The 26207-nt window shown below is 40.9% G+C and overlaps 1 protein-coding gene across 1 annotated transcript in view; it reads left to right on the top strand.

Moving 5' to 3' along the window:
• Positions 1-26207, top strand: part of galnt10 (UDP-N-acetyl-alpha-D-galactosamine:polypeptide N-acetylgalactosaminyltransferase 10 (GalNAc-T10)) — an 83004-nt gene that overhangs the window by 35091 nt on the left and 21706 nt on the right. The window contains exons 4-6 of the mRNA XM_080041276.1: positions 1848-2014; positions 22406-22591; positions 23221-23404. Of these exons, the coding sequence (XP_079897402.1) occupies positions 1848-2014; positions 22406-22591; positions 23221-23404 (537 nt within the window). The remainder of the gene's footprint in view (positions 1-1847; positions 2015-22405; positions 22592-23220; positions 23405-26207) is intronic.

Genomic DNA, 26207 nt, shown 5'->3' with positions numbered 1-26207 from the left:
TCCGCTGCTAAACTGTTCCAGACCTGCTGACCCACAGATGCACAGATCAGCCTCCAGCGTTTCTCCCTCTTACCTGTCAAGTCTGTCTTTGACCCCTCTGTCACTTCCATGTGGAAAGCAAGTTGAAACGGTCTCTTCAGATAAACACACTTGTTCTCTCACATATTGCATAAATAGGACACAGCATTCACTCAAATACATTCTGAGAATGAATGTAAGTTATTTGCATATGCATTTGCCCTCAGTTTTCTCCAAGCACAACACACGTGTCTACTGATTCCAGAAAGGGGAAGAATGAGAAATGGTCCATTCATAAAGTTTTTAAATTAGCCCGACCAGCTAATGATAAGAGTAATTTAAGAGGTTGAGTTATTTTAATTTGATATGGATGGAAAATATGGATAATTTAACATTTCATTTTTTGAGAAATTACACCATTGCTTGGTGGTGTTTTGTGCTCGCAACAACAATAGCATTTTTAAGTGTGTGCCACTGCCATTGTGCTAATAGATAATGGTTTTTCTCATGTAAAAATGGGCAAGGAAAAGAACACAAATTAACAGTAGCAATTCAAATAATGTTATCAATAATAAGGTTAACTATTATTACTACTATTTGAATCTTGATGAGCACACTCATTTACAGGACGCACACATTTTGCAGCATATATTTTTTTTGTTGGTGGCGCAACTTGTGCGTTGGATTTGAATCTTGGCTCATATGTGCACAGTCCAAACGAAAAACCCTATCTATTCTGGTTTGACGGTCAGAGGAATGTTTTTGTCCAACTCTGAAATCCTCTCACAGAAAACCACACACACAAAAAAATGACTTGTCAGAGTGGGCCGTCAACAAGCCAGGACAGATAGGGCTATGAGTGGTGTGCAGTGGGGGAGCAGGTGTGTCTCTTTGATCGGTAAAAAGTGACGGCAGAGTGACAGGTGTCTGACAAGTGAATTGCCACATCACGTCCACAGTGGGCCCCGGACCTCCAAACAGCATCCATTCATTCCCTTCACTGACTGTATAACATGATGGAGAGGCTGAGGGAGAGAGGGAGAGAGAGAGGGAGAGAGAGAGATAGACACACATAGAGAGAGAGAGAGAGAGAGAGAGGTCCACGCTGCCAGACAGGCCTGAGAGACTTCAAGATAATTACTGTCTCTACAGATTCCTCCAAGACTTCTCAGAAAGAGACAGAGTGAGAGAGTGAGAAAAAGGGATGGAAGGGCAGGTGGTATGCTTCATTACATCTTATTAAAGGAGCAACACATTGTTCGGGCTGGGCTGGTCCAGAGCGCTGCAGTGCAATGAGTGAAAAAGGGCAGCATGACTGGTTCCAGTAGATTTTTCTTCCCCACTTTTAATTAGTATTTGAACGTGTGAATTAATTACACTTACTAAATCATTTCATAAAGCTATATTGATGTGTTATGGTTGGCAGTTATAGTAAATGTTTTAACTCATTTTCATTTTTATTTGATGAAATTCCACAATACCGTTACATGCGGTTGTAACTACTGTATTGTGAACCTGATGTTGACATAGGCTTTCTATGTCAACAGTTGGGTCATGTATAATTTTTCCTGACCTAAGCCTAAAATAAGTATGACCTAATTATATTTGTTTAAGGAACAAATCTGATAATCTGAGTCCAATATTTGTATTTCACTGTTGGGCCAAAAGCAACCAACCAAACCACCACGCACCTTCCTGGCGCCACACCGCTAGCATGGCAACAACAACAAAAATGGTTACTGTTAAGCAGGAAATACACTCTCTGTACCTCTTCCCTATTTAATTTCTTTATTTTGCTATTTATGTATATTGTATGTGTTTTTGCGTAGCTGTAAACAGAAGCTGTATGCGGACAAGCTGCCCAACACCAGTGTCATCATCCCCTTCCATAACGAGGGCTGGTCGTCTCTGCTGAGGACGGTGCACAGCGTGCTCAACCGCTCTCCTCCACAGCTCATAGCAGAGATCATCCTGGTCGACGACTACAGCGACAAAGGTACACAGGGCTCACACGCATCGCTGATGAGAAAACACACACCTGCGCTACCTCCCCACCCTCAAAACACACACAAGCACACACACACTCACTCTCTCTCTCTCTCTTTCTCTCTTTCACTCTCTCTCTCTCTCACACTCACACTTTCTCACACACACGCATACGCACACGCACGGACGCACATGCATGTGCGCACACACACACACACACACCCACACACACACACACACACACACACACACACACACACACCCACACACACACACACACACACGCGCGCGCGCATACACACACACACGCGCGAGCATACACACACACACACACACACACACACACACACACACACACACACACACACACACAGGCACAGCTGCAGACAGTACCGGTAGTAATAACTGCCACTCTTACCGGGCTTTAGCAATTTCTGTCTCTCTCCTTCTCTTAGGACCACACACACACACACACACACACACACACACACACACACACACACACACACACACACACTCACTCACTCACACTCAGACACACATTCAGACACACACACAAGCACAACAGCTTACACATACACACCACTGAGTCATTTGTTTGTTCTGTTATGTGACTGTTGCACAAATAATGAATCGTTCAGAGACACAAACATGGGCCAGCTTCTGCAGGGGTCCAAGTGTGATCTCAAGACGCTCTGCTTGCTGCTCTTGCATAAGCAGACGGAGGGAGAAAGTAGTCCCGAGCACGCACACTGGTGAGTCAGTGTTTGAGGAATGTATTATTCTGGCCCAGTCTGCCGTTGATTCATCAAACCCTGAGAGCAGCTACGGTAGCGTTGTCAACTAGCTCACAGCGCTACTCTTGAATGTGCTATGAAACCTAGCTGATGTCTTTGTATAATGGAGTGTCCCTGACTCCCTGCTGCAACTTCTGATTTGATGGGCTTTGTAATTGACTAGTGATAGATACAATTGACCCATAAAGGTTTGCATTATAATCTGCAAAAGACATTGACATCCCAAACAATGTCTGGTTTGGTAGATTGTAGTACGGATAGGAGTTGAATGGAGTTGTCAGTAGCAACAGCTCAAGAACACTTACTGTATTAATCTTAGATTTGGTTGCCGCTAAAGCCGATCCAACACACATTAATTCCATCCGTCTGATTTAAAGGTGTGTCCATAAGCGCCTTCACTGCCTCACAAAATCATATGAAAATCCACTTTGTTGTGCCACTGGTTTTTCTCATAGACGGCTTAATCAGTGTGAACTCTGGAGTCAATGTACAGCGTTGAACCCTTACATAATAAATCTATGGACAAGTGCAATAATATCGCCCAGGGGGGGCTGAGCGGAGGAGGAAAGAACCAGATATCCATCATCAAGCTTCATTCATAGCCACCACCGCGCAAAGCATAATTTCCTGTTCACTTTACAGTTTCCTTAGGTATTAAATATTGGCCTAGAAAAAAATATATATTTAAATATTTGTTTGAAATTGATGTTCAGTGTGTATTTCTGATGCATATGATTTTGCGTGTGTGTCTGTTTTTGTGTTTTTTGGGCTTAGTGGTACAGCCTCAGAAGGGACACATGTGGCCCAATGACTGCTATCTTGGTTTATGTGCTATATGTGCAGCAGTGCAGAGTGGTGATACAATAAAATATTCTCCCAGCCAATCACATCACTGGTCTCTTTGCTCTGAAACAGCTGGGCCAATCACTGTGAGGCACGTTAACAGCGTAGCTAAACAAATGGAGGTTTGGCTTCTTCAGGAAATCATATTGTTGTTGTCTGGATGTGCAGAGCGGCATCATGGGAACCCACAGCCCGCAGCCAAAAGCATAGTCGTGTTTGTGTGTGTGTGTGTGTTGCTTTGAAAAATTAATTAGTAGAATGATGACGGAAAATAATAATTACAAACAGTCATATTTCCAATTGCAAATGGTTACATCATATCTTAAAATGTGACACAGCAGTATTTGCTTCCTAATGCATTTCCGGAATGAATTTATTTTTTATATTTTCTCAAGAGTTGTAAAATAGGCTCCGATCGGATGCACAGGATTAACAAGCCCGGGGTAATCCTCGGGAACAGGAAAAGAACGCTCTGAGTTACAGCCGACCAGTCTGATGTGTGTAGGGCTGTACGTGGTTATTGTGAAGCAGTCGTTTGCATGTGATTTAATCTAAGACACTGAATGGCCGTGTGTAATTGCCCTTTTACAAGGCAACTCTCAAACCAGAAACTACAGTATATCATCATACTGTAGCCTTCAGAGATGGCTGCAGGGATCTAATGAACCAACAGAGAAGCTTTTTTCTTGCAGTATGAAGCAGCTGTAGGAGTTAAGTGTTAATTTACAGATGCAATGCAGATAGATTTCCTGCTTTAACCACATTAACTGTTGATTTTCCGAATGCAGCTGCCGGTTGGATGGGTTTCATTTTAAATAGTTTATTTACATTTTACGCATTAAAGCCTAAGTCTGTTTTTCCCATTTGCTTTTCATTAAGTATTTAGGTTGCTCTTGGCATGGCAGCTAAGTGATGTTCTTCCAGACACAGTTTGATGCGTCTCACAGCTGAATGTCCAAGACCTAAATATAGGCCAACTCTCTTTTCACTGCATCATTTGAATGAACCTTCCACCTTTTTCATGTTGTTTCATCTCACCTTTGCATCCTTAAGTGACTCTGAAACACAACACAGACGTACAGGGCAAATGTCCAGGCTAGGATAACATCTGCCAAAAAAAAGCACAAGGTGTTAAAGCTAATAGTGCGTAACCTTTGGCATCCCCATGGGGAATTCTGAGGAATAACAACAACACTGTTGGTACATCTTATATGAGGTAAGCTTTCGGTGATCGTGCATGGATTTAATACTTTCTGCTGTACAGGTTTTTTTTTTTTGCCAGTAGAATCAACACATTCCGTGGGCGCTTCTTGAGCTCCTACGCCAGTGTCAAGGGAGGTGAAACCAGTTTGAAATCTCTGCCATACTGAGAAAAAACAGAGAGAGTTTTGTGGAGCTGATCAACTTTGTGTCAACTCGTTTGGCGATGGCTTGAATGTAACCTAAAATTCATTTATATGAAAAAAAAAGTTACGCACTGTAGCTTTAAAGTGTGAGTGTACACGCTCACGTTTCGTTGAACCCTCTTTAGTCAGTTGTGTTGATGGTGATGATCAGTCTCTCTCCCTGTATGGTGACAGCCTGCTCGCCTGCAGTAACGCTGATGCCCCGTTCCAATAATTGATGCTGTTTTGTTTTGGAAGCTCACAGCCGGCACGAGGAAGATAAACAATTGATGAGATTTTTCTTCTTTCAGAGCACAGTTCTATATTCTGAGGTGCTAATTAGTAGCTGCTTTCCCCGTGTTGTGTAATTATAGCCTCGCTGCAGTGCGGCGGTGTTTCAGAAACAGCCTCTTCTCTCCTTTTTAAAAAGTCAAAATTAATAGAACTTTCTCATATTTGACTCAAAGGGATACCTGATGATTCATACTTGTCTGTATGCGCGGTTGTGCTCTGCTGCAGTTGTGTGTGTGTTCTGTTTAGCATAAAACTTTTTATTTTTCTTCTATGGTGGATTGTAGACGGTTTTACCCTTTTGACGATATCACGTGCATGTTCAAGGTGTGAACCCATGCTAAATATGTATGCACTGTGTTTTGAGGTGAACGGTATATCTTTGAAAGAGCAGCGTTTGAGATGTAAGGAGTTCTGTGAAAGTGTCAAGTGGGGTTTGTTATGCATTGAGGATCATCACATTCAACGTGGGGGTCAGATGGCTTTCATGTTTGAGTCTCTATATTTTATTTATTCCCTACTGTGCCTCGCTTCTCAATTCCTTTTCACTCTACATATTGATGGTTCCAACCTGAGAAAGGCATAAGCTTAAAGTGACATACATTTTTTTTTATTTGATTCTAGCTGCCCCTTTGGAAATAAGTGGTAGTGTTTTTATGACTTAAACACCTGCTGCCGTAAAGATATTTGCTAGCGAATGCATTTGTTTTGAAAGTTAGATCACTGATGGTCTTGTTTGCTGTCATTTTAATCATCAGAGGAAAATTTGAAATCTTTGTTGCGCAGCCATGTAAGTAAAACCCAATTTAAAACTTGATTAAGCATAAACATGCCAACAAAGCAGCTTTGGCCAGGAGAAATCATGTATTTTCTTTTCTAATCCCCAAATCCAATTAACGAGACTATCTGTTTTACATTTTTTCCATAATCAGGTTAGCCAACTGTAAGCCGGTTACTCAAAGTGCATGTAAACGCACTGACACACGTGATACAAAGTTCTGCAGGCAAGTGTCTGCAGCATGACCACATGAAACCAGGCAGCAAGGGAAATTCTTTCAATTTGAACGTTTATTAAAGGATACATCCTTGAGAGGAACCATTTAGTTTTTCAAGCGGCTCCAACATGAAACAAACAGACAAAATCATTTACAACTTACATACACCAACAGCCTCTCATTTACCCACCCACCCATGTATATTTTATAAATATTTATCACCCTGTTAATGTAAAATCACCTCATCCCCCCTATGTTAATAACTTTCCTCACTCTACCTTTATCTCTCTATCTATCGCTCCCTCTCTTTCTCTCTATCTCTCGCCCACACTCAGATAAGGTCATTCGGGCCAAGCACTGACTCACAGACAACATGTAAACACTGAAACCTGCCTTTTCTATTTCCTCGCTTCCCCATCACATGTATTATTATTTTCTCTTCCTCTTTGCTGCTCTCCTCTTCTCTGTTTTCTTCACGTCTCTTTTCTCTTCTTTGTCTCTCCGGTTTTCTTTCTGTTTTTCCTTGACATTTCGTATCATTAGCGCAGCTGTCATTATTATTTTTTTGACATCCACCCTCTTTCATCTCTTGACGTCTCTCGTCTTGTTTGTGATTCTGTATTCTCACTTTTTGAATTATGCGTCTGTGTGTCATTGTGTTTGTTTCAATTGTATGTTTGATGTTTTTGTTTTGTCTTTATTCATATTTGACTTCTTAATTATCATCTCTTCAGCTACTGTCTTGTTTTGCCTAAATTCCCTTTTGATTCGCGTTCAATTATTTTAGATTTGTCGTCTCTTTCTTCGTCGCGATCTTGTCTCACCATGAAAACCTCCTACTCTTTTGTGATCCTGTATTTTATATTTTCCTTTTTCTCAAAATCATCTGTCTTTCAGCCATTGAACAAGAATTAATGCCAGAAAATTCCCCCGCTCCAGCTTCTCAAAAACTGAGAATATACAGACGAAAGCAATATTTCTGATTAAGATCCCTTTTAAAGTTGACTCAGAGAATTGTGGACATGACCTTTCACAGTTGCAAGAATAAACGTGTCATTGCTCTCTGGTGGGCAAACTGTATGACTCGGCAAACACAGATCCAAAATGTCCTCCCCCGAGGTTCTTCACCTGTGTGTGCGTGGCTCTATCTTTTTTCTTTACAAACTAAAAAAAAAACAACCTTGCTTAAAAACATGGCTCCTCTGCAAATTATTTCCTTGCCAGTAATAAAATGTAGCATCAGATCAGCGGGCACTGGCCTTAAGCAGTTACCTGTCGGCCCATTTTCGGCATAGTGCTCAGAATGCAAGCTTGAGGATTTAATAGCAATGGTCTAAAGCGAAATTGATTCACTAAAGCAGAGTAATAGCTTGTTACCTTACTGCTTTGGGTTTGTCTATACCCTCTTTCTAAATCACCCTAGATGGTTTTAGCATTTCTTCACTGCTATGTTGTGTTAGTTGTCAGCCAGCATATCACCTGATATGCTGCAATATAAGGCATTTGACAATCTTAAATTGTCCAACAATACTGACCATGCTGATATATCAGGCTATCCTGGTCCAACCAGACCATCGTACTTCATTTCATTTGTACAGAAGGTCTGGAACTGCTCTATTTGGCAAACGTTCACTCACTTGGAGCCGGGTGTCTGTTGAAGTTTAAAACTATTGGATCTGCCCAGTGCCACTCTGGATCAGCCAACCAATCGCATAACGTTTGGTCGTGACGTATGTCATGAGCAGGCTGCTGACGGTGCGTTCCAGTTGTACTGGGAACTCGGAATTTTCCGACTTCACTATATTGTAGTCTATGGATCTACCGGTACCTGTCAACGGTAACTTGCTAGAGCCTAATGTTTAGTTATTTGGATGAGAAAGGTTGTAGGCTTCCATACTTTCGCGAGCAGATGCACTGGAACACAGACAGGTCGGAACTCGGAACTACCAAGTCGGAAATCTCCGAGTTCCGAGTATAAAGGAACGCAGCATTCAACTGAAACTGGAGCGCGACTTCGACGTCATTGTTCCCAGCCACTCGCTCTGTTCGCTGATTGGACGGCTGGAAATTAGCTAGATCCCACTAATACACCTCAGCCCCAGATTGACTACTGAAGGGAAAATTAAATTTGGGTGGAAGTAGGTAGGCGGGCGGAGCCAGGCTATGAAAAAGGAACAAACTTTGTCCAGAATCCCCTACTCCACCTTTAAATTGTAGCAAAACTTGTGTTCCCTTCCATTTTCCTCTCCTCTCTCCTGCTCTACCCAATATATGGACTATATGTTATCCTGTATGTGGGAGTGATCTCCACCTCTCCCAGGGGATCGGATCAACAGAGCCGCTAAAGATCCGTCACCTTCACTGACTGCTGGGACGTTCGGCCGTCACGCCGTTGACCTAACGTTTCTTTCTCCGGCTGCTAATCTCTGCTGCTATTGACTCGGAAAAATTGTACGCAGCGGAAGATTGTCGGCAACGGTGAATGTCAGCTTTCAGTGTCAGTCCCTCGATCAAAGAGCAAGTGTTGTTTCTCATTTTTTTGCCTCGCCGTCTATTCCCCCTCTGACATTCAACAATGATAAAGGTAGAAATCCATCATAGGGAGAAATACAGAGGGACCAATCTCTCCTCCCCCAGAATACCCCCCCCCCCCCCGTTAGGAAATAAATATGACGCAGCAAAAGTGCCTGCTGGCTTTTGATTTAGGGCTAGAAGTGATTTGTAATGCTCAGATATATATGTTGCCCGAAATAAAAAACCCTGTCTTCTCTGGATAAAAGGATCAAATGAGCCGTCATGGTGAGCCTGAGCTTGATGACTCAATGGGAGTAACTGTGCACACCTGGTTTGATAATGAGAAATTAAAAAAAGAAATCACAGTATATCTTAAATTCCATATTGTAAGTATGCTAATGTATTAAATTCACCATGAAATAGCCTCTTTACATCCGTAAAGCTGCACTAATCTCTGTATTTGAATTGTTAATGAATGAAATTACTACTTTTGATGTGGAAGGTGTTCCACTGCTCTTATATGTGGTGGAGCGTTTGCATTTTTACAGCCAACAACTTTGATCCAAAGTGCTAATTTTTTGGTTCCCGACTGAAATGAGATTGCATTGTGTTGTCTAGTACAGCATACAGATATGCTATGTTAATCACTTTCACTTTTTACAATCGCAGAATCAGAGACCAAAAGGGAACTATGTATATTTAATGGTTTGGTGTTCGTAAAGTCAGTGCTCTATACCGACAGCAGCCTGCTTTAGCACACAGGAGACCACAGACTTTGAACAACAGCCCGCATTAGCATTCATGCTAACGTCTCCCTCTTATCTGACTTAAAAACATGAGACACACATCTCGCCCTGCACCTTAGCTTGTTGAAGGAGCAGCTAGACAAACATTCACTGGGGAACAGTGCACCGCTAACATCAGTTTCCAGGCCAGACAGCTAATTAGCGGTTAAGCTGCAGCACTTTAAAACAGCACGTAAACATTCCTGAAGATGTCACTTTGGTCTGGTTAGACGATAGCACAGTCCTTGTGCTTCTGTTGCACACTGCTTTGATATGAATGGCAGCAAATAGTGAAGTGGACAAGGCTGTAGTTTGTGACTAGAGGCTTAGTGTTTTTTTTTTATAGTGGACAGCTTTGGAAAAGCTTTCTCCAAAAATCTCGACATGAGTACCACTGCCTCGGTATGTGATGCTCAATGTCAGTATCTTTTTTTCTAGTTGTAGCTGTTCTTGCTATTGTTGTTAAGCTGTCATATTGTCAGTTTTGTAAAGCTCAGTATGTCATTATCTAAGCTGTAATATTCTAACAGCGCATTTGTAAGAATAACCACGTTTGGTGTGTACTTGAACGAGGGAGCAAGAGTAGTTTAGTCATTCAAGGTAAACTTTGCATCACTACTGCTTTTTGCTATGTTTTAAAAGAAACCTTGAATACACAGAAACCATTTAGTAAATAAGAGAATTTTCTCGGCCAAAGGACACCTTCATATTTTGCTTCCATGTTTCATCTGTGGCATGTTATTGGCCTTAGACGTCTTGGTAGCAGGGTTTCATTAAAGCAGGGACAGTGTGGGCCCAGATGTATCCATCATGGTTAACTGTGTTCTGTGACAGAGACAATCCCTTAGAGCAGGACCAGAGAAGCTTCACTGCAGCCTCACGGCCCTGCCATGGAAACCTGTCAGCCCGACTCAAGATTGATTATCCAATTATTCTGTCACTGTCCACTGCCTGATGGGAACAATTAGACAACTGTCAGTAGAAAAACCCTAGAAATGGCTATATTTAATTTGGTACCACTGGCTATTAATATGCATATAGGAGAAATGAGCTACTAAGAGGTTATACAGATGCTATGCTTAAATGTTCTTTTGATTTTTTTTTTGTTTACATATAATTAGTTTTGTATATTTAGTTATCAATTTGCAGCAAGCAATTTGAGGCGACATGACGTGTTTTGCAATGACTGTTGTTGATTTGTGACAGACACAATGAAGGAGTACTTCAGTGTGAAAGCAGGTGATGAATCGGCACAAGCAATAAATGAAGTCATAGAGTGAGAAATGGAGCAATCAAGATGCATGAAACAACGCTGAGAGAAAGGGGAGGGAGGATTGAAATGACAAGAGATATGAGGTGGATGCTTTGAAGTGGAATTAAGTAACTTGTCAGTTTTATCAACCTGCATCAGTAAATAAGGCCGACCTAGACGGATGAAACGAACCAAACTCTAAAAGGCACTTTCACAATGGAATGAATAAAATTGCTAATTAGATCTTTATCTGAATTGTTTATTAAATAAGTCATTCATCACCACACACACAATAGAAAGTGGATTTTTTTATTTCCCTTCGAGCTGGAGGAAATTAAAATTTAGAAAATCTCACTTTGCAGGGCATTTTCTATGTGTGAGAAATTGAAAAAATGTCACGCAGCGATGCATGATAATATTTTTTTCCAGAAGAGTCCGGAGCCCGAACGTGGGCACAATGAGTCAGTTACTATCAACGCTTTCTCTAGCTCATTATCTTACTCACGTTGAAGTCTGAGTAATGGATGGATTGCAGCAGGACAGATGACAATTTTTATTTTGGTTCAAACAACCTTCGTTTTGGTGTATTTCTTTCAGTCAATCATGTCGATGCATAAATCAGCATATTGCCTCGGTAAATATGCTTGTTGGGTCATGCTGAAGACGCAATTTGAATTAGAAATGAAATATTCTGTGTTCAGGGGAAGGATAAATATATATACTCCACTGAAAAGCAATGTTTTGAATTTGAATATGGAATACCGACCACTTGTTGGAGGCTTCACGGGAAAAATCAATTCAGTGGATCTTGCTGGAACGGTTGAAGCAAATCCGCTTAAATAGTTTGCATCAAGCTCAACTTTATTACATTATTTCATTTGAAATTGTGCCGCTGGCCAATAGCTAGCTGTGATGACATGGCTGACCTTTTTGGAGGAAGAGAAAGTCGGTGAGTCCCTAACAGAGTTTTATATTACATTAATATTGTATAACCTGTAGCTGTGCTGCACAGTGTTTTACCTAACACCCCTCTCTTGGAATACAAATTAACTCGCAAAAGAGACATTACATTTTAAGTTATGAAACAGGAGTTGATGGTTACAAATGCATATTTTGGATGAACTCTGTGAACTCAAGGTTTTGCCTATGTTGTGAGGACACCTGCGTTTTCTTTTTTTGCTGTGGCATTTTTTGGTCTGAGTAGATATGTGCTATAGATGTAAATCATGACGGTAACCACGATACTTTTTTGTATTCCAGTCATCTCGCATTAGCTTAAATTGTGATTTTTAATTCCACACATTTCCCCCAGCCCTAAAACATTGTGCGCCTTTAAAAAACCAGACTTCACAGGTTGCATATCTCCAGTGAAAATCAAAAGAGAGTGTTCAAAAGTGCAGAGGGAGAACAATGGGAGAGGAATGCAGTGTCATGGTAACAAGAGGATGTAGGCCAGTGGAAAAATGTGACCTGTTGTGAAGAGATAGCACAGCGGTCTGAATCAAACCAGTTGTGCCTGCTATAACCTGCCCGCCTACAGTCAGTGATGAGCCTCGGCTGGCTGAGTGGAGGGAGGTGTGGGGAGGTGTGAGGAGAGCGGTGGGGGTGAGGGGAGGTCAGCTCACTCTTCATTAGGCTGTAATTGAATTTCCGCAGCCCCGTGCAGTAAGGATGTTCAGCCCCGCGCGCTCCCTCCCTGTAGGGGAGTGTTGGCTCGCGTTCTGCTTCCCAGCCTCCCCCATACTTTCAAGGTTAGCAGCAGAGCTAATGGGCTACACTTTCTCGGCCGGATTCCCTCCCTCCCGCTCGCCATCTGTCATCTTATATGTCTTGAGCATGTAGGCGGACAGGTACATGATCCGCACATGTGTTGCTGCCGAAGATGGAGTAGGACAGGAATAGTGGAGAAAGTGTTCAGTGTACCGCAGTAGAACACCTCTGGCCCCGAGAACAGCTGACACACAGTGTGCCAGTGACTCAACCGAAAGGACCTGCAGTGTCCCTGTGCTAGAACGGCACACACTGATTTGGAAGGACATTTGTTCTCATCTAGTCCAAAAATAGTTGTGGATTGTATCACAGCAACAGCAGAAATGCATTTTGCTCCCTCTAGCTTTAATTAAGAAATGTTTGGTAAGAAGAGGGTTCAGCAAAGATTTAGTTTTGATTTAAAGGCTGTCGGAGTCAGTGATTCTGGAGAACACTTTTTTTGTTGACAAAATAATTTTTTTTTTTTTGTCATTTTTTTTTGTTCAGTCAGTGTCTCCTCACAATCCACTACCTGTCCATACTGTGTGAGAGCTGTACAATAATACACACCCTAGCCTAGCCATCAATGGTTAAACCTGCTCTGCTACCATGTTGTCTTTATGCTCTGGCGTTAAGTTGATCTACAGGTAATACATGGCACAGTGTGATGCATTCAAGTACCTCTATACTGATGTAGCTGTTGTCCTGTGATCCAGTTACCACCTCCCGCATACAGTACGTACTGGTTCACATTTCCAAAAGTCACAAGTTCACAAGACCAGTTGTGAATTACTTTTCCTAAAACCTCGCTGGCTTGTTCCATTACTTTTGTTTAGTTTTGTTGTCCTTATCGCTGAAATAACTGTTCAACTTATCATACGGGCGGACAATAATTATTTGATTAAGCAACAATTCAAAAAACAAGCTTCCCAAATGTGAGTCAGCCAGTGTTATATCATTTTATATTAACTGATTCCCTGGTCACCTTGGGCTCATGGCCGTATTTCAAATTAATAAACAATGAATTTATTAACCTTAAAAATGAGTGGCCACGGGGCGCCCTTAGCTCAGTTGGTAGGGCGTCCCCCCCATTGGCCTTGGCCAGCAGCGGACCCGGGTTCGATTCCAGCCCGCGGTCGTTCTCTGCATGTCACTCTCTCCCTCTCTGCCCCATTTCAAGCTCTGTCTCTACACTATCAATAAAGCACAACAATGCCAAAAAATATCTTTAAAAAAATAATAATAATAATTAGTGGCCATGGCATCTAGTATGTGTTTTAAAAATGGTGTCCTTGCAACAATGTTCTCATTTGAACTCTCCTACTACAGTATGGGAGCACAAGGACACCTCTGAGTCTATTAAATGGCATTTGAAGAGCTTTTTTTTTGTTCAGGGTTAAAAGCAAGTGCTGATATTGAGTTTTAGTATATTCCTGTTATACTTATTTACACACACACACACACACACACACACACACACACACACACACACACACACACACACACACACACACACACACACACATAATGTGCTTTTGGAAAGAGCAGTCCCACTCATTCAGTAGGGTCAGGGTTTTTTCATATTTTTCTCTGGTCACTGGGTGCATTCAAAACAGCAAATAGACCCATTTCAACAGGGTAAAACTCGGTTTGGGAATCTATTATTCCTTTTTTTTACCCCTATCCGACCCACTCTGGTTTAATTCTCCTCAGCTAATTTAGTTTCCTCTAATAAAGCTGTGTTTTGAGTTGCCGGGGGATACATTTTTTTTCCTTTTTCTTTTTTCTTTTTTTACACAAGAGGCAGCGCGGAGCAGTGGAGCGCGTTATCGTGTTTGAGCAAGTGTTTATTTTTTTCCCCCATCCTTTTTAATTGGAGTGTACTTTGGAGAAGAGAGCCGTTACTCCGGGGAGGCTGACTTCATTAGCACCTGTAAGTGTCCAGGCATGTCGGTGGAGAGAGGGAGCGATTGAGTGAGAGTTGCCTTTTTTAGTGAACGCTTGTCACGGAATATGTGGATATTATATCACATACTGGTATATTAAGTCTACAATACACCACCTCTGCTTCTCCAGACAAAACTCTTAATGCATTGTGCTTCAGTCACTGCGGCTCTCTAAAGTCAGATTATAATTCCCCTCTTTGAACACGTCTTCACCGACCGAGACATGTTATTTGTTTTGTCTTGTTTCCATTAAGCGGTTATTATTGTTATCATTTCTGTGTCGTTGATGTTTAAATTGAGAATTGGAGCGCTTCCCCGAGGAGCGTCATTAGCATCTATATTAGTGGAAGTAACTGGCGTCTTGCCAGCATAATGGGGGCAATCTCGGTTCCCAAACAATAATAAACGCAACTTAACCGTTGAGCAACAGAAGAGAGGCGGTGAGGAAGAAAAAGAGAAGGAAATGAAAGAAGGGGAAATTAGCAAAAGATAACACCAGTGTCCAAAAAGAAAGTGAAGGGGATGGTGTTTGAGCTAAAGACTTGTTATTATGTTTTAATAGCTTTCCCAAGAGAGCAGGGGAGTGTGCCATTTTTGGCTATTCAGCAAGTTGCAAGAAGCCGCTCTAAAGGATGCATAGATAATGAATCCGGAAACATCAGTAAATATGTGTACGTTAGTTGAATGGGTTTGTGGACACAGTACCATGAAAACAGGTTCTAAAAGAAACCCAAATTAAAAAATGTTAACCTGAAAATGAGCATAATATGTGACCTTTAAGTAGATGGAGATGAATCTTTATAAATCAGGATGTCTTTTGGTGTCGAACTTGCTGCATGGACAAATGGCTTCCTCCATAAATGATGGCAGAAAAAGTGATCTGTATCGCACACCAAGCCTCCTTATTCCTCCTCTCTGTGGCCCGTGTCTTTTCCTTTCTGTTTTTGCTTCTCTCTGTGCTTCTATTCTTCTCCTTTCAATTCGCCCCCTTTGTTCCTTCATTCCTAATTCACCTCTTGTGGCAGTAAGGTTGTTTTTTGTCTTTCTTTCTTATCACTTCTTTTGTTTTGGCTTGTGCATCTTTTATAATGAATAAAAAAAGGAATAAAAGACATCGGGGATTTGATTATCTGAGCAGGGGTTGGAGTGCACCCGAGATAAGAACTCGGAAAATAAGCTTTCTAACGTCAAATATGCGGTTTTATCTTAATTAAAAATCTCTGTACTGATCAAAAGATACTGGAGGGACAGGCCCCAAGTCCACCATCGGGAGTCAGCCAAAATGCGTGTGCATTAACAGAAGAATTATTCAAACTCTGTCCGACTACCTTTAACTACAATGCCCTGCCATCCTAAAAACTCAGAAGATCTGGTGTTAAATACAATTGCTAATGGACAGACATGTATTTATGGGCCTAAAACATAAAGTGTCCTTTAACACACATACAAACAATGTAATAGATTGAGGTGGTCAACTAAACATCCAGTTGATGATTCAGGATTCATTCTGTCATTGAAATCTAAAAATGTCCATTGTCCTTTTCAAACAGAAGCTAGTGGGCAGTGTGAGAGAATTTGAACTTGCAGGTGTTCGCTGGCAGGCTGCTGTTCAGACTCTGACATCGACTCTCTCAAGGACTAACAATCCCCACGGGGATATTTTTACAGCAGCAGCACGAGAGCCGCTCGAGATGGGAGATTTAGAGTAAGCACAGCATCGGTGCGACCGTGTTAACGCTGACTAACAGTGACTCTGTCTGTGTTAGTGTTAGTGTTCTGTCTCTATGGAGTCTGTGTTGCCTCTTATTCCCCCTGTAACCTCACTGCTCCTGCCTCATATTATTATTTCATTCTTCTTCTTTGATTTATTCTTATTTTCTTAATGTTATCATACATTATTTGATTTATTTGACTTCTTAATGCGTGACAGATCACATGATATTTGTGTATACAGTACCAAGACAGCCACTGTTTTAGATGAAATCATCATAGTCATTATTTATTATATGACTTGTCTGAGAAACATGTGAAGTCAACAAGGTGCTGACTTTATTAGTCCACCTGAAGCCACCAACGACATATACTTTATTTACTTTATTTACGTATGCAATCGCATGGATGAAATAAATACTGTCTAAATATTTTATTATATTTTAAAACCTGTGTAAATGCTTCTGCCAGACTCGAAATGGACATTTTGAAAACCTAACCAAGACCAAGGTGCATGAAATCATTTAAATGTTCTGTCAGAACTGGTCCAAAATATCTAGAGCCAAATACATGGTCACCCCAATCAGACCAACCTAGAAACAGACCACCAACACTGGCAGCAGCATAACGATCCATTATTGATAAATGGCTATCTTCAAAATGTATGTATGCACATGAAAAATGTAAAATAAATTCAAATATGCAGCAGAAATACAGTAGCCCTGATAGAGATGTTCCTGTTGTGGACTTGAAGCAGCTTGAGCCTGTGATATGAATGTGTGCCAGTGCTTGAAGGCAGAGAAATGAAATTGTCCGTCCTCTCCCCGTTCTTATCACAAAAAAACGCCGCTTTCATCGCTTTACGACGTGACTGCACTGGGCGCATCTGTAATACATCTTTTATCATTGCCTCAGTAGCTACTTAAGCTGTGTGTATTTTTTTTTGTGAACGGGGGAGGAGATACACCCCCCAACCAGACTAGAATTATATCATCACAGAATGTCCCTCAGCATCCTTCTTTTTTTATTTTTTATTCTTTTTATGGTGGTTGCTGTAAAAGCAGCTCCATATGCTCTCGGCCTGGCAGTCGACACAAAAAGGGAGGATGTGTGATAGAGTTCACAGAAGCAACCGAATATCTTGGACGAACACATTAGCATTGCCTTGCTCTTTGGTGCTGTGCCAAGACCTGGTGGGAAGTAATCCAGCACCTTGGAAAGACAAAGATTTGGACGCCATATTGGATCTGTACTGTAATTTGATGTTAATTGAATTGAATCCTCCTCCCTACTTTCTCGACCAAAAAAAGCCAACATAATAAATAAATACATCTACAGTTTAGGGAGGAACAGAAACCTGTTTGTATGACAGAAATCAAAGCATGTATCTGATGTGTTGTACCGCTTGTTTCTGATAACGCAAAATCACCATCAATGGCATTTGCATTCCACTCTGGACACTACATTGCGTCTTCTCCTCTGCTTAGTTTAAGTGGTATTCATTGAATCCTAATTAACGGCTCAGAAGAAGACCCAATGCATTCCTGAAGCAGGAAACACATGGAGGGCAGTGACCGTTCCGCTGTTTGGTAAATGGGGTCGACGCAAATGACCCGGGCATTGGATGATGTCTGAGCCCTTCATCATGTTCCCGGACTTCACATTCTAATAATGACTAATGTGTTTGCTGACATCGGCCTGCTCTCGTTAGGGTGATTTATTGCCTCGCCATTTTTTTATTTTAGTAAACCAGAGGAGCCGTGTTCCAATTTGCTCGGGTCAAATTAACCATTCATAATTAGACTCCGTGACCTGTACCCCCATCTCCTCCGCCGAATGGGGCTGTACATGCAATGCAAATGTTCCCTGTTTAATCTCGCTGGCTTTCATTAGGAAGGTTGTGTAGGAATCATCTCATGCAGGGCAAAAAGCTTGGCCTGAATCAATCTCTTAATGGTTGAGAGCTAATGAATGGTTTTATTGCTGTATTATGAAGGTGAGCGCGTGTCCTTTTGACTATGGGTGGCACCGACCCTATGGATCCCCTTAGCCTCAGTTTCAGTGTCAAAATCAGCAGTACGCATACCTTGTGTGATGAGTCAATTTAAAAAAAAAGTTATTGAAGATTAGTTCTTCATAGGTGAATTACTTTACTTAGCTGGACCTGACTTTGGTATTATCTTTATTTGCTAGGAATGATGCATTATGATTAACATAGTTGCGTTGGAAATTTGCCACATTTAGCCAAATGGAACAAAAAATAACAAAAGAAAATACAGAATCTCTAGAAATCTCTAGAACTCCAGAATTAATGTTTTAAAAACACTTAACAAAAAGGTTTGTACAGAACCCACATAGGACTGCATATCATCATTACTTCAATAAATGAGAAACACTTGTTTCAAACAATGTACAGTCCAGTCAATAATAATGAAGTATATGACCTAATACTTTGATATTACCTTGTCTGTGTGCTCCAGAACATTGGATTTGAAATTAAACAATGCCAGTGAGGTTGAAGAGCTGACTTTCAACTTTAAGGGTGTTACAGAGGATTTTCAAATCCATTTTTGGTTGAGCAGTGAAGGGCTCATGACACCTTTTATACACCCACAGCTGCAGGACAATCACCTGCTGCCAGTCCAACTGATAATGTGTTGCTCTGCTAAACACCAGACGGAGGGAATTGAAGCTACAGTAACCATCAGGGCAGAGCATCACCAGAATAAATTCCTTTCTCTGCAGAAACAAACGTGGGCCAGAGATAGTCACTAAATGCAAATAACCTGACACCAAATGACTGGATGTTTACAATACAGTATGCTTAGAATACAATCATATAATTAAGATCTGTTACTGTATTGCCCTTGAAATTGAACCATGGATTAAGGGCATCAGTTCCTATAATGTCCATATGCCTTGGATGTTAACACTCTCAAATCAAAGCTGAAAGTCCATCCGTTATCCTTGTCGTCTCAAGCAGAATTGATTATCTCTTTGGTAAATAACCCATCTCTTGCCCTTTAAAGCAAAGCTGTTTGCCAGCAACTTTAACACGTGTAACAGGGGTTAATTTGGGCCGGGACACTTCGGGCAGGCTGCATTCTAAATAGGGCTTTCGGGATTAATCAGCAGAGGCGTGCAGTGGCAGTTTGATAGACAGGACCCCCTTCACTCTGGTCTTTATTTCACGTCTCTTCTGCTAATTTGGTTTGCTCTGCTTTAATGAGGTCTGGTCAGATCTGGTCTTGCCCAAATAGTCTAGAGTGGACGGGCCGGGGGAAGTGATGGCCGGCTTTTTGATGATGTTTGACTTGGACTGTCATTTACCTGGGCTCATTAAAAGGTAAATCACAGGAGGGAGAAATGAACGAAGAATAGAATAGAGAGAGGGAGAGAGAATGAGAGAAAGAGAGAGAAGGCAACGAGACAGATCTGCTGGCTTGAGGTATGTTGGTTTTGGCTGGACCTGCTGTCTTCGATGCCTCAGCTGTCCTCTAAGATCAGGACTGCTTTCCCCCAAGAGGCAACTGCTGCCAAGCGGCATCAGGACAGGATGACGACACAAACGAGGGAATGAAGACAAAGAGACAAAATAATGGGATGGACAAAATGAAAAGCAAGACTGTTGTGGAAAGGAAACGGAGATTGCAGAGACAGAGAAATCCTGTTCGAAAGTTTCATCAGCGGCAGTTTATCTTGTAAAGGTCTGAAAGGAATGTGGTCTTTCCACCATATTCTCATCTGATATTCACAATCCAATTAGCTATTGTGTTGGAGAGGGTGTTTCTCAGTGACAGTGGTCCATTTGTCCATCTGCTATCAATAAGTAAAACTGGCTGAAGTAATATTTTATTAATGTCCAGCTTGTCTGCCTGTGTTTCCTGAAAGCAATGCCCCTTTTTTGTGTAAGGCCACGCAAAGGGATGTTGTGTTGAATTTAAGAGGCTGATGCAGAAAAGAGAAGGAGATAGAGATGGGAATGATCCGATCCAATACCAGTATCTGGTGCCGATACAGCCATGATTCACTTGTCTGATATCGGACTGATTTCACCGATCCACTTGATCTATTATCCATAGTCTGATCAGGTTCATCCAGGTCCCTCATCCAGGTTCTCTTGGATCAATGATGCTGTTGTTTCTGTACAGTTGTTTGTCCTTTGTTGGGTTAAGATTTTAACTTATTGTTTAGTTGTTTTTGTTGAGATTTTTTCTCCACACAGTTATTGAGCTTTTATTTCAAATATATACATATATATAATATAAATACCTTTTTGGATATATTTTGAAGGAGTTTGAACTTGTGTATGGAAACAGTTCAAAAGAGTTCAAATAAATGGCTTTGAGGGATGGTAATGTATGACATCATCTCCAGACCAAATATCAGATCTAAAGTACAAACCAGGACTGATCCCACAGATCTGAAAAATTGCTTCTGTAGATCTAACAGCTTTGGTTCCTATAAGACAGTTTGTGTTCCAGGAGACAGTCTGATTTAAAAACCTGGCTGAGTCATTGTCTCTCCGGAGCATCCCACTTGGGGTGTCTTAATTTCTCACTTGCATCTGTTGTGTGTGTGAGCTCAAGGTGGACCACGTTATATCTGGAACCATTAGTGGCCAATTGGTTTTGGTGCCATATGGTGTTTTATCAAGACTTCCTCCAATCAAGATGGCATTAAATGCAAATTAGCTTCAGTAACATGTTGAGAATAAAAAAATTGATACTAAAAAAACCCATTGAGACGAAGAGATAATATTAGACATATGCCCTTCACACATAAATTACACAGAGGGAGAAGACAATGAGGCAGAGATTGAAAGAAAGTGCAACAGTTGGAGTTTCGCTGACCTTTTTTCCAACCCATAATGTTTTATATTGCCTCCTTAAATCCTGGCCTTATCGCAGCAATGATTTACTCCCCAAAACATTCTTGAAGTGCTTATATACAGTACCACTTCAGTAGTCAGGGATATAAAAAGAGCCAGACCAGGGTTGATGATCTGTTCCAATGGCATTTCTATGTGTGATGGTTGACAGTGTCTTGGCTTTCTCGAAACAATGTGACAGTAGACGGACAGCCAATGAAACATAGGCCTGAGCCTGGCACCAATCTTTTTTATTGACCTGTCAGAACTGACTTTGACGTTTGAGCCGAAAGATTTAGAGGCTCCATTTGGGAAAGGATTGATTTCTGTCTGAGGCCGTTCTGAGGAAAGATTGGATAGGAAAAAAGGTCTATGAATAGCCTTTACTTTGATTGATGTATGCTTTCTTCCGATAGTTGGTTTGCCTTTTCTTTCTCTACCTGAATTTCTTTTTCACCTCCAGCATCTTCAACTTTATTTGCCGTTTTTCGCAAATTACACTTGTTAACTCATTTGTCAATGTTGAGAGTTATTGTGACACCTGCAGTTACTAAGACTTCAGAATCGTTTTTGATCCAGACTTCCACCAACAACCCCATCTATCTTCAATAATTTCAAATAATTTATTCAAAACAGTAACACAAAAGGTATTATTACTGGCTGACAATGAAGTGAACTGAAGATTATTGGAGGACGCAGTGTCTGTAGTTCCCCCAAAGGGCATTATTAAATCTGTCTGTTGAAACATTGAGCATCTTTGCACTTTGAGAAAAAACACTACTTCTTTGCCAAAAGCTTTCATAACTGCATGTTAGGAGAAGTTGATTTTATTCCCTTTGCATTCATCACAGTTGGATTCTTTCTCTTTATGGTAACATTCTGTCTAATGTCTGCAGGAAAGACATTAGAAAAAGTTTGTGAATGTAGGATAGTTAGTGAAGTTAGAAAGTTGTTTTCCCAGTATGGGTGAGAGTGAGAGTTCTGATGTTGAGGCCCAAAGGGAGACATTTCAGTCTGGAGCATGTGGCACAGGCAGATGTCTTGTTTGATTGCGAGTGCTAATAGTTCAGTTTTCTTTTGATGTTGTTTCTAAGAGATGTGTTGGTGAGGTCTTGCCATTTGGGGACAACTTTCTGAAGCAACACTTTTTTCATGACAGTGCAGTGTAATGAACCTGATGTGTGCACGCAATGCCAATGACATCAATACAGTTTTATATTATCCGCCATTCTAAATACTGCTGTCCCTGTCTCCATCTCCGCAGAGCACCTAAAGGTGGCGCTAGAGGAGTACATGGTGCGGCTGCCAAAGGTTCGCATCATGAGGAACAAGAAGAGGGAGGGGCTTATCAGGACTCGCCTGCTGGGAGCCGCCGTCGCTAAAGGGGAGGTCATCACATTCCTGGACTCCCACTGTGAGGCCAACGTCAACTGGCTGCCTCCTCTGCTGGGTGAGACTAACACTCACACTCAAAGCATCAGCATTACTTCCCAACATTCTGCCTTTTCCATTTCTTTTTCCAACCTTAACCCTATATCAAAGCAGTTACATCAACGAAGCTCTCGAACATGTGAACTGTATTTTTTTTCTTACAATATTCTTAATAAAAGTTAAACTCGTAAAGATAGATCATACATGAACAATATTCAATGGTTCCCAACCTAGAGGGCAGGATCATAAAGAGTAAATCTGAAGGGGTCCCTATTAGATGATTGTCAGGATACTTATACATATCTGTATGTAACTTATCTCAAATCTGTGACTCATCTTGTGAAATATTGGGGAGTTTTACTTCGCTAACCATCTATAAACCATCGAAATGAAACTGTCTGAGGAGGTAACACCATGCTTCAGTTAAACTGCTCATGGCTCAAAGACACATGCAATTTTGTAACGTTTTATAACAAAGCCAGGTCTAAAGCCAAAATGCTTAGGAACCATTTATCTACACAATCTCTCGCCATTAACTTCCTCCTTTCTCTCTCTCTCTCTCTATCTCTCTCTCTCTCTCTCTCTCTCTCTCTCTCTCTCTCTCTCTCTCTCTCTCTCTCTCTCTCTCTCTCTCTCTCTCTCTCTCAGACCGAATCGTCCAAAACAGGAAAACCATTGTGTGTCCGATGATCGACGTGATAGACCACGACAACTTTGGCTATGAGACGCAAGCGGGGGACGCCATGCGAGGGGCGTTTGACTGGGAGATGTACTACAAACGGATACCTATCCCTAAAGAGCTGCAAAACGAAGACTCAAGTGAACCCTTTGAGTGAGTGCAGACACATTTGCTAAAAGATTGTCTCCCAATTATCTTATTGTGCCATGGGTTTACATAATGTAGCTGTGACTCAAATGGCCAGAGTGTGAGTCAAAACCCTCATGCCACACTCATTGGTAACAATAGCTACCAACATCAGATCCTATGCAAATCTAATGTCTGTAAATGTGTAGAGACATTAGATTCCAACCATGTTACCAACCATATTTTTCCAAAAGAAAAAAGGTCATGTGATAAAAGTATTAATCCTGGGAATCGGATGTATGAATGTGGACAATAATTGGATTGTCCATTGCAAGTTGTCACTAAATGTAATACAAACAAAGACAACCCACCACTATAGGGCTATATTATTAGACGCCTTGAGATCCCTACTTAATACAACTCCCTTTAAGTGATGAAAGCTTGGAATAAATAAACTACTAACAGAGACACATCTTATGCTTATTGTAAGGTCACACTTTGCCTTTGATGCCATTCACTCTGTTGACAACATTCCTCTATGTTTGGATGCCACACATTATTTGGTCTTCCTGGGAAATACAGTAGGTATGATCAGGCAGCCCGGCGGTGGTGCAGGGAGATAAGATGCGGAAAAAAAGACGAAATGAGCTGCAGGACAGAAGGAATCAATCCTCATTTTGTGAATTAGTCTGCTCTTCTTGCCCAATGAAATGACCTTCATCATCAGTGCAAATCCAATTTGAGTCGCAAAGATTTTCATTTTCATTCTGATTGACATTGCCGCAGCGGAGAATGAGGTAAAATCCATCTTGGAGGGCTCTCTCTCTCTCTCTGTGTGTGTGTGTGTGTGTGTGTGTGTGTGTGTGTGTGTGTGTGTGTGTGTGTGTGTGTGTGTGTGTGTGTGTGTGTGTGTGTGTGTGTGTGTGTGTGTGTGTGTGTGTGTGTGTGTGTGTGTGTGTGTGTGTGTGTGTGTGTGTGTGTGTGTGTGTGTGTGTGTGTGTGTGTGTGTGTGTGTGTGTGTGTGTGTGTGTGTGTGTGTGTGTGTGTGTGAGATTGTATCATTGTTCTTGTGTCTCTGTCTGTCTCTTCTGTCAATGCCATCACCTCTCTTTCTTTCTTTTCCTTCCTTCTGTCTCTCTCTCTCTCTCTCTCATTTCTAATTCAGGCTTCCATGTTTCTTTCAGCAATAAGCTCAGACCTAGACTCTCTCTTTCCTCAAGGTCAATAGCCTAACATGGACCATATCAGCTAGAGCATTTCTAATATAATCTAAAGTGGGAGTTAGAATATTCATGAGTCATTCAATTAAAAAAAATGTTTCCTCCAGTGGACTGGCAAGTGCCAAATAACATTGACTAAGGAAGATCTGCAGGGATTCTTACTGTTAGAAAGGCAAGAAGATGCAATGTTACTTTGGCAAAGTAAAATAGTTTAAAATTGGCAAAGATATGATTTAAGCCAGGAACTGTTAATCCAAGAAAACATGAAAAAAAATGTACAAATCTTACCACACATTACATTTTTCGCACTTTATAGTTTATATCAGTGATGCGAAACGCAATACTTTTTTTTTTCCGGAAATATGGAATCAACCTTTTGGATATCACTCTTGGTTTTAAATTATTCTACAGTGTTAAATTGAGAACCAAGCACAAATAAAATACAGCTCAGAATCATTACAGCCAAGCATCTGACCGACCCAGTATACATTTTAGTAAGCCATCGAAAAGTATTGAGGTTTGATAACAGCCCGGTATTTAACTTTTATGCTATTGAGTTTTTCTAGTTGTTTTAACAACTCTGGAGGTTTAGTTCACTCAATGCTGCTCAATATTCATTCAGTGGAGCTACTCACTGACTGAAAGCAGAAATGTGCAGTTATTCTGTGTTTCCAAAGTGATTTCCCCCTTTGAAAAATGTAAAATTAAAATGGTTCAGAAAGTGAATTACATACAGTCAGAGCTGCAGTGTTCTCTCTACTCCCAATCCAAATGATCCAAGAGTAAATGTTGTAATGGCGTGTTGCTTCAACATTCAGGTTAATATTGAAGTGGTACCTCAAAGTGTGTGTGAACAGGTAACCAAAAATAGTCTGTATGGGGACTTACGCTCTGTCAGACATGCACAAAACTGTTTGTACTGTATGACACTTGTAGAGCTAAATTCAAGACCGCAATATTAATGATAATGTTTATCTGACATTGATGTATACTTCGAGTTAGTGAAAGGTAAATTATAAAAATATATAATTCATTATATACAGTTACTCTGAAAGTCAAGATACAACAGCTTTGCAAAGCCCTCAAGTCAAAACGTGTAATGTGCTAAATAGGAAAGCCTATTAAACCTAATTTTTACTGCAACCACTTTCACTTTAAAATAATAAATATACCCGAGGAAACCGAATTAGTCTGAGGCTACTGATTTATTCTCCTTTTTTGAGTATTATATTAATCCAAGGACACATTGATAATATGATTGATTTTTTTTTTGTATTCACTATGTGTGCAGATTATAAAGCCCACAGAGGCACAAGTGTTATTTTGTGATATTGGGCTATATAAATCAAATTAATTTGAATCACCTTGACAAGGCCAGGTCTTTTAAAAGTAGCCAACACAATCACTTGTTTCCTTGAACAAAAACATCAAAACATTTATCAACATTAATATCTAAAATTGAAATGTTTTTTTATAGCCCTGTAAGTCGTGATGGCCAAGCTCGCAAGGCTAAATTGGAATGTTAACAACCCTGTGATACATTTTGTTGTTACACTGACATCTGTGCAGTCGTCTGCTGTCATTTGAGGTAGAGAAATTCAACAATGATC

The sequence above is a fragment of the Ammodytes marinus genome, assembly GCF_949987685.1.
Source record: "Ammodytes marinus genome assembly, chromosome: 14".
NCBI lineage: Eukaryota > Metazoa > Chordata > Actinopteri > Uranoscopiformes > Ammodytidae > Ammodytes > Ammodytes marinus.
This window is presented reverse-complemented; position numbering and strand designations above follow the sequence as displayed.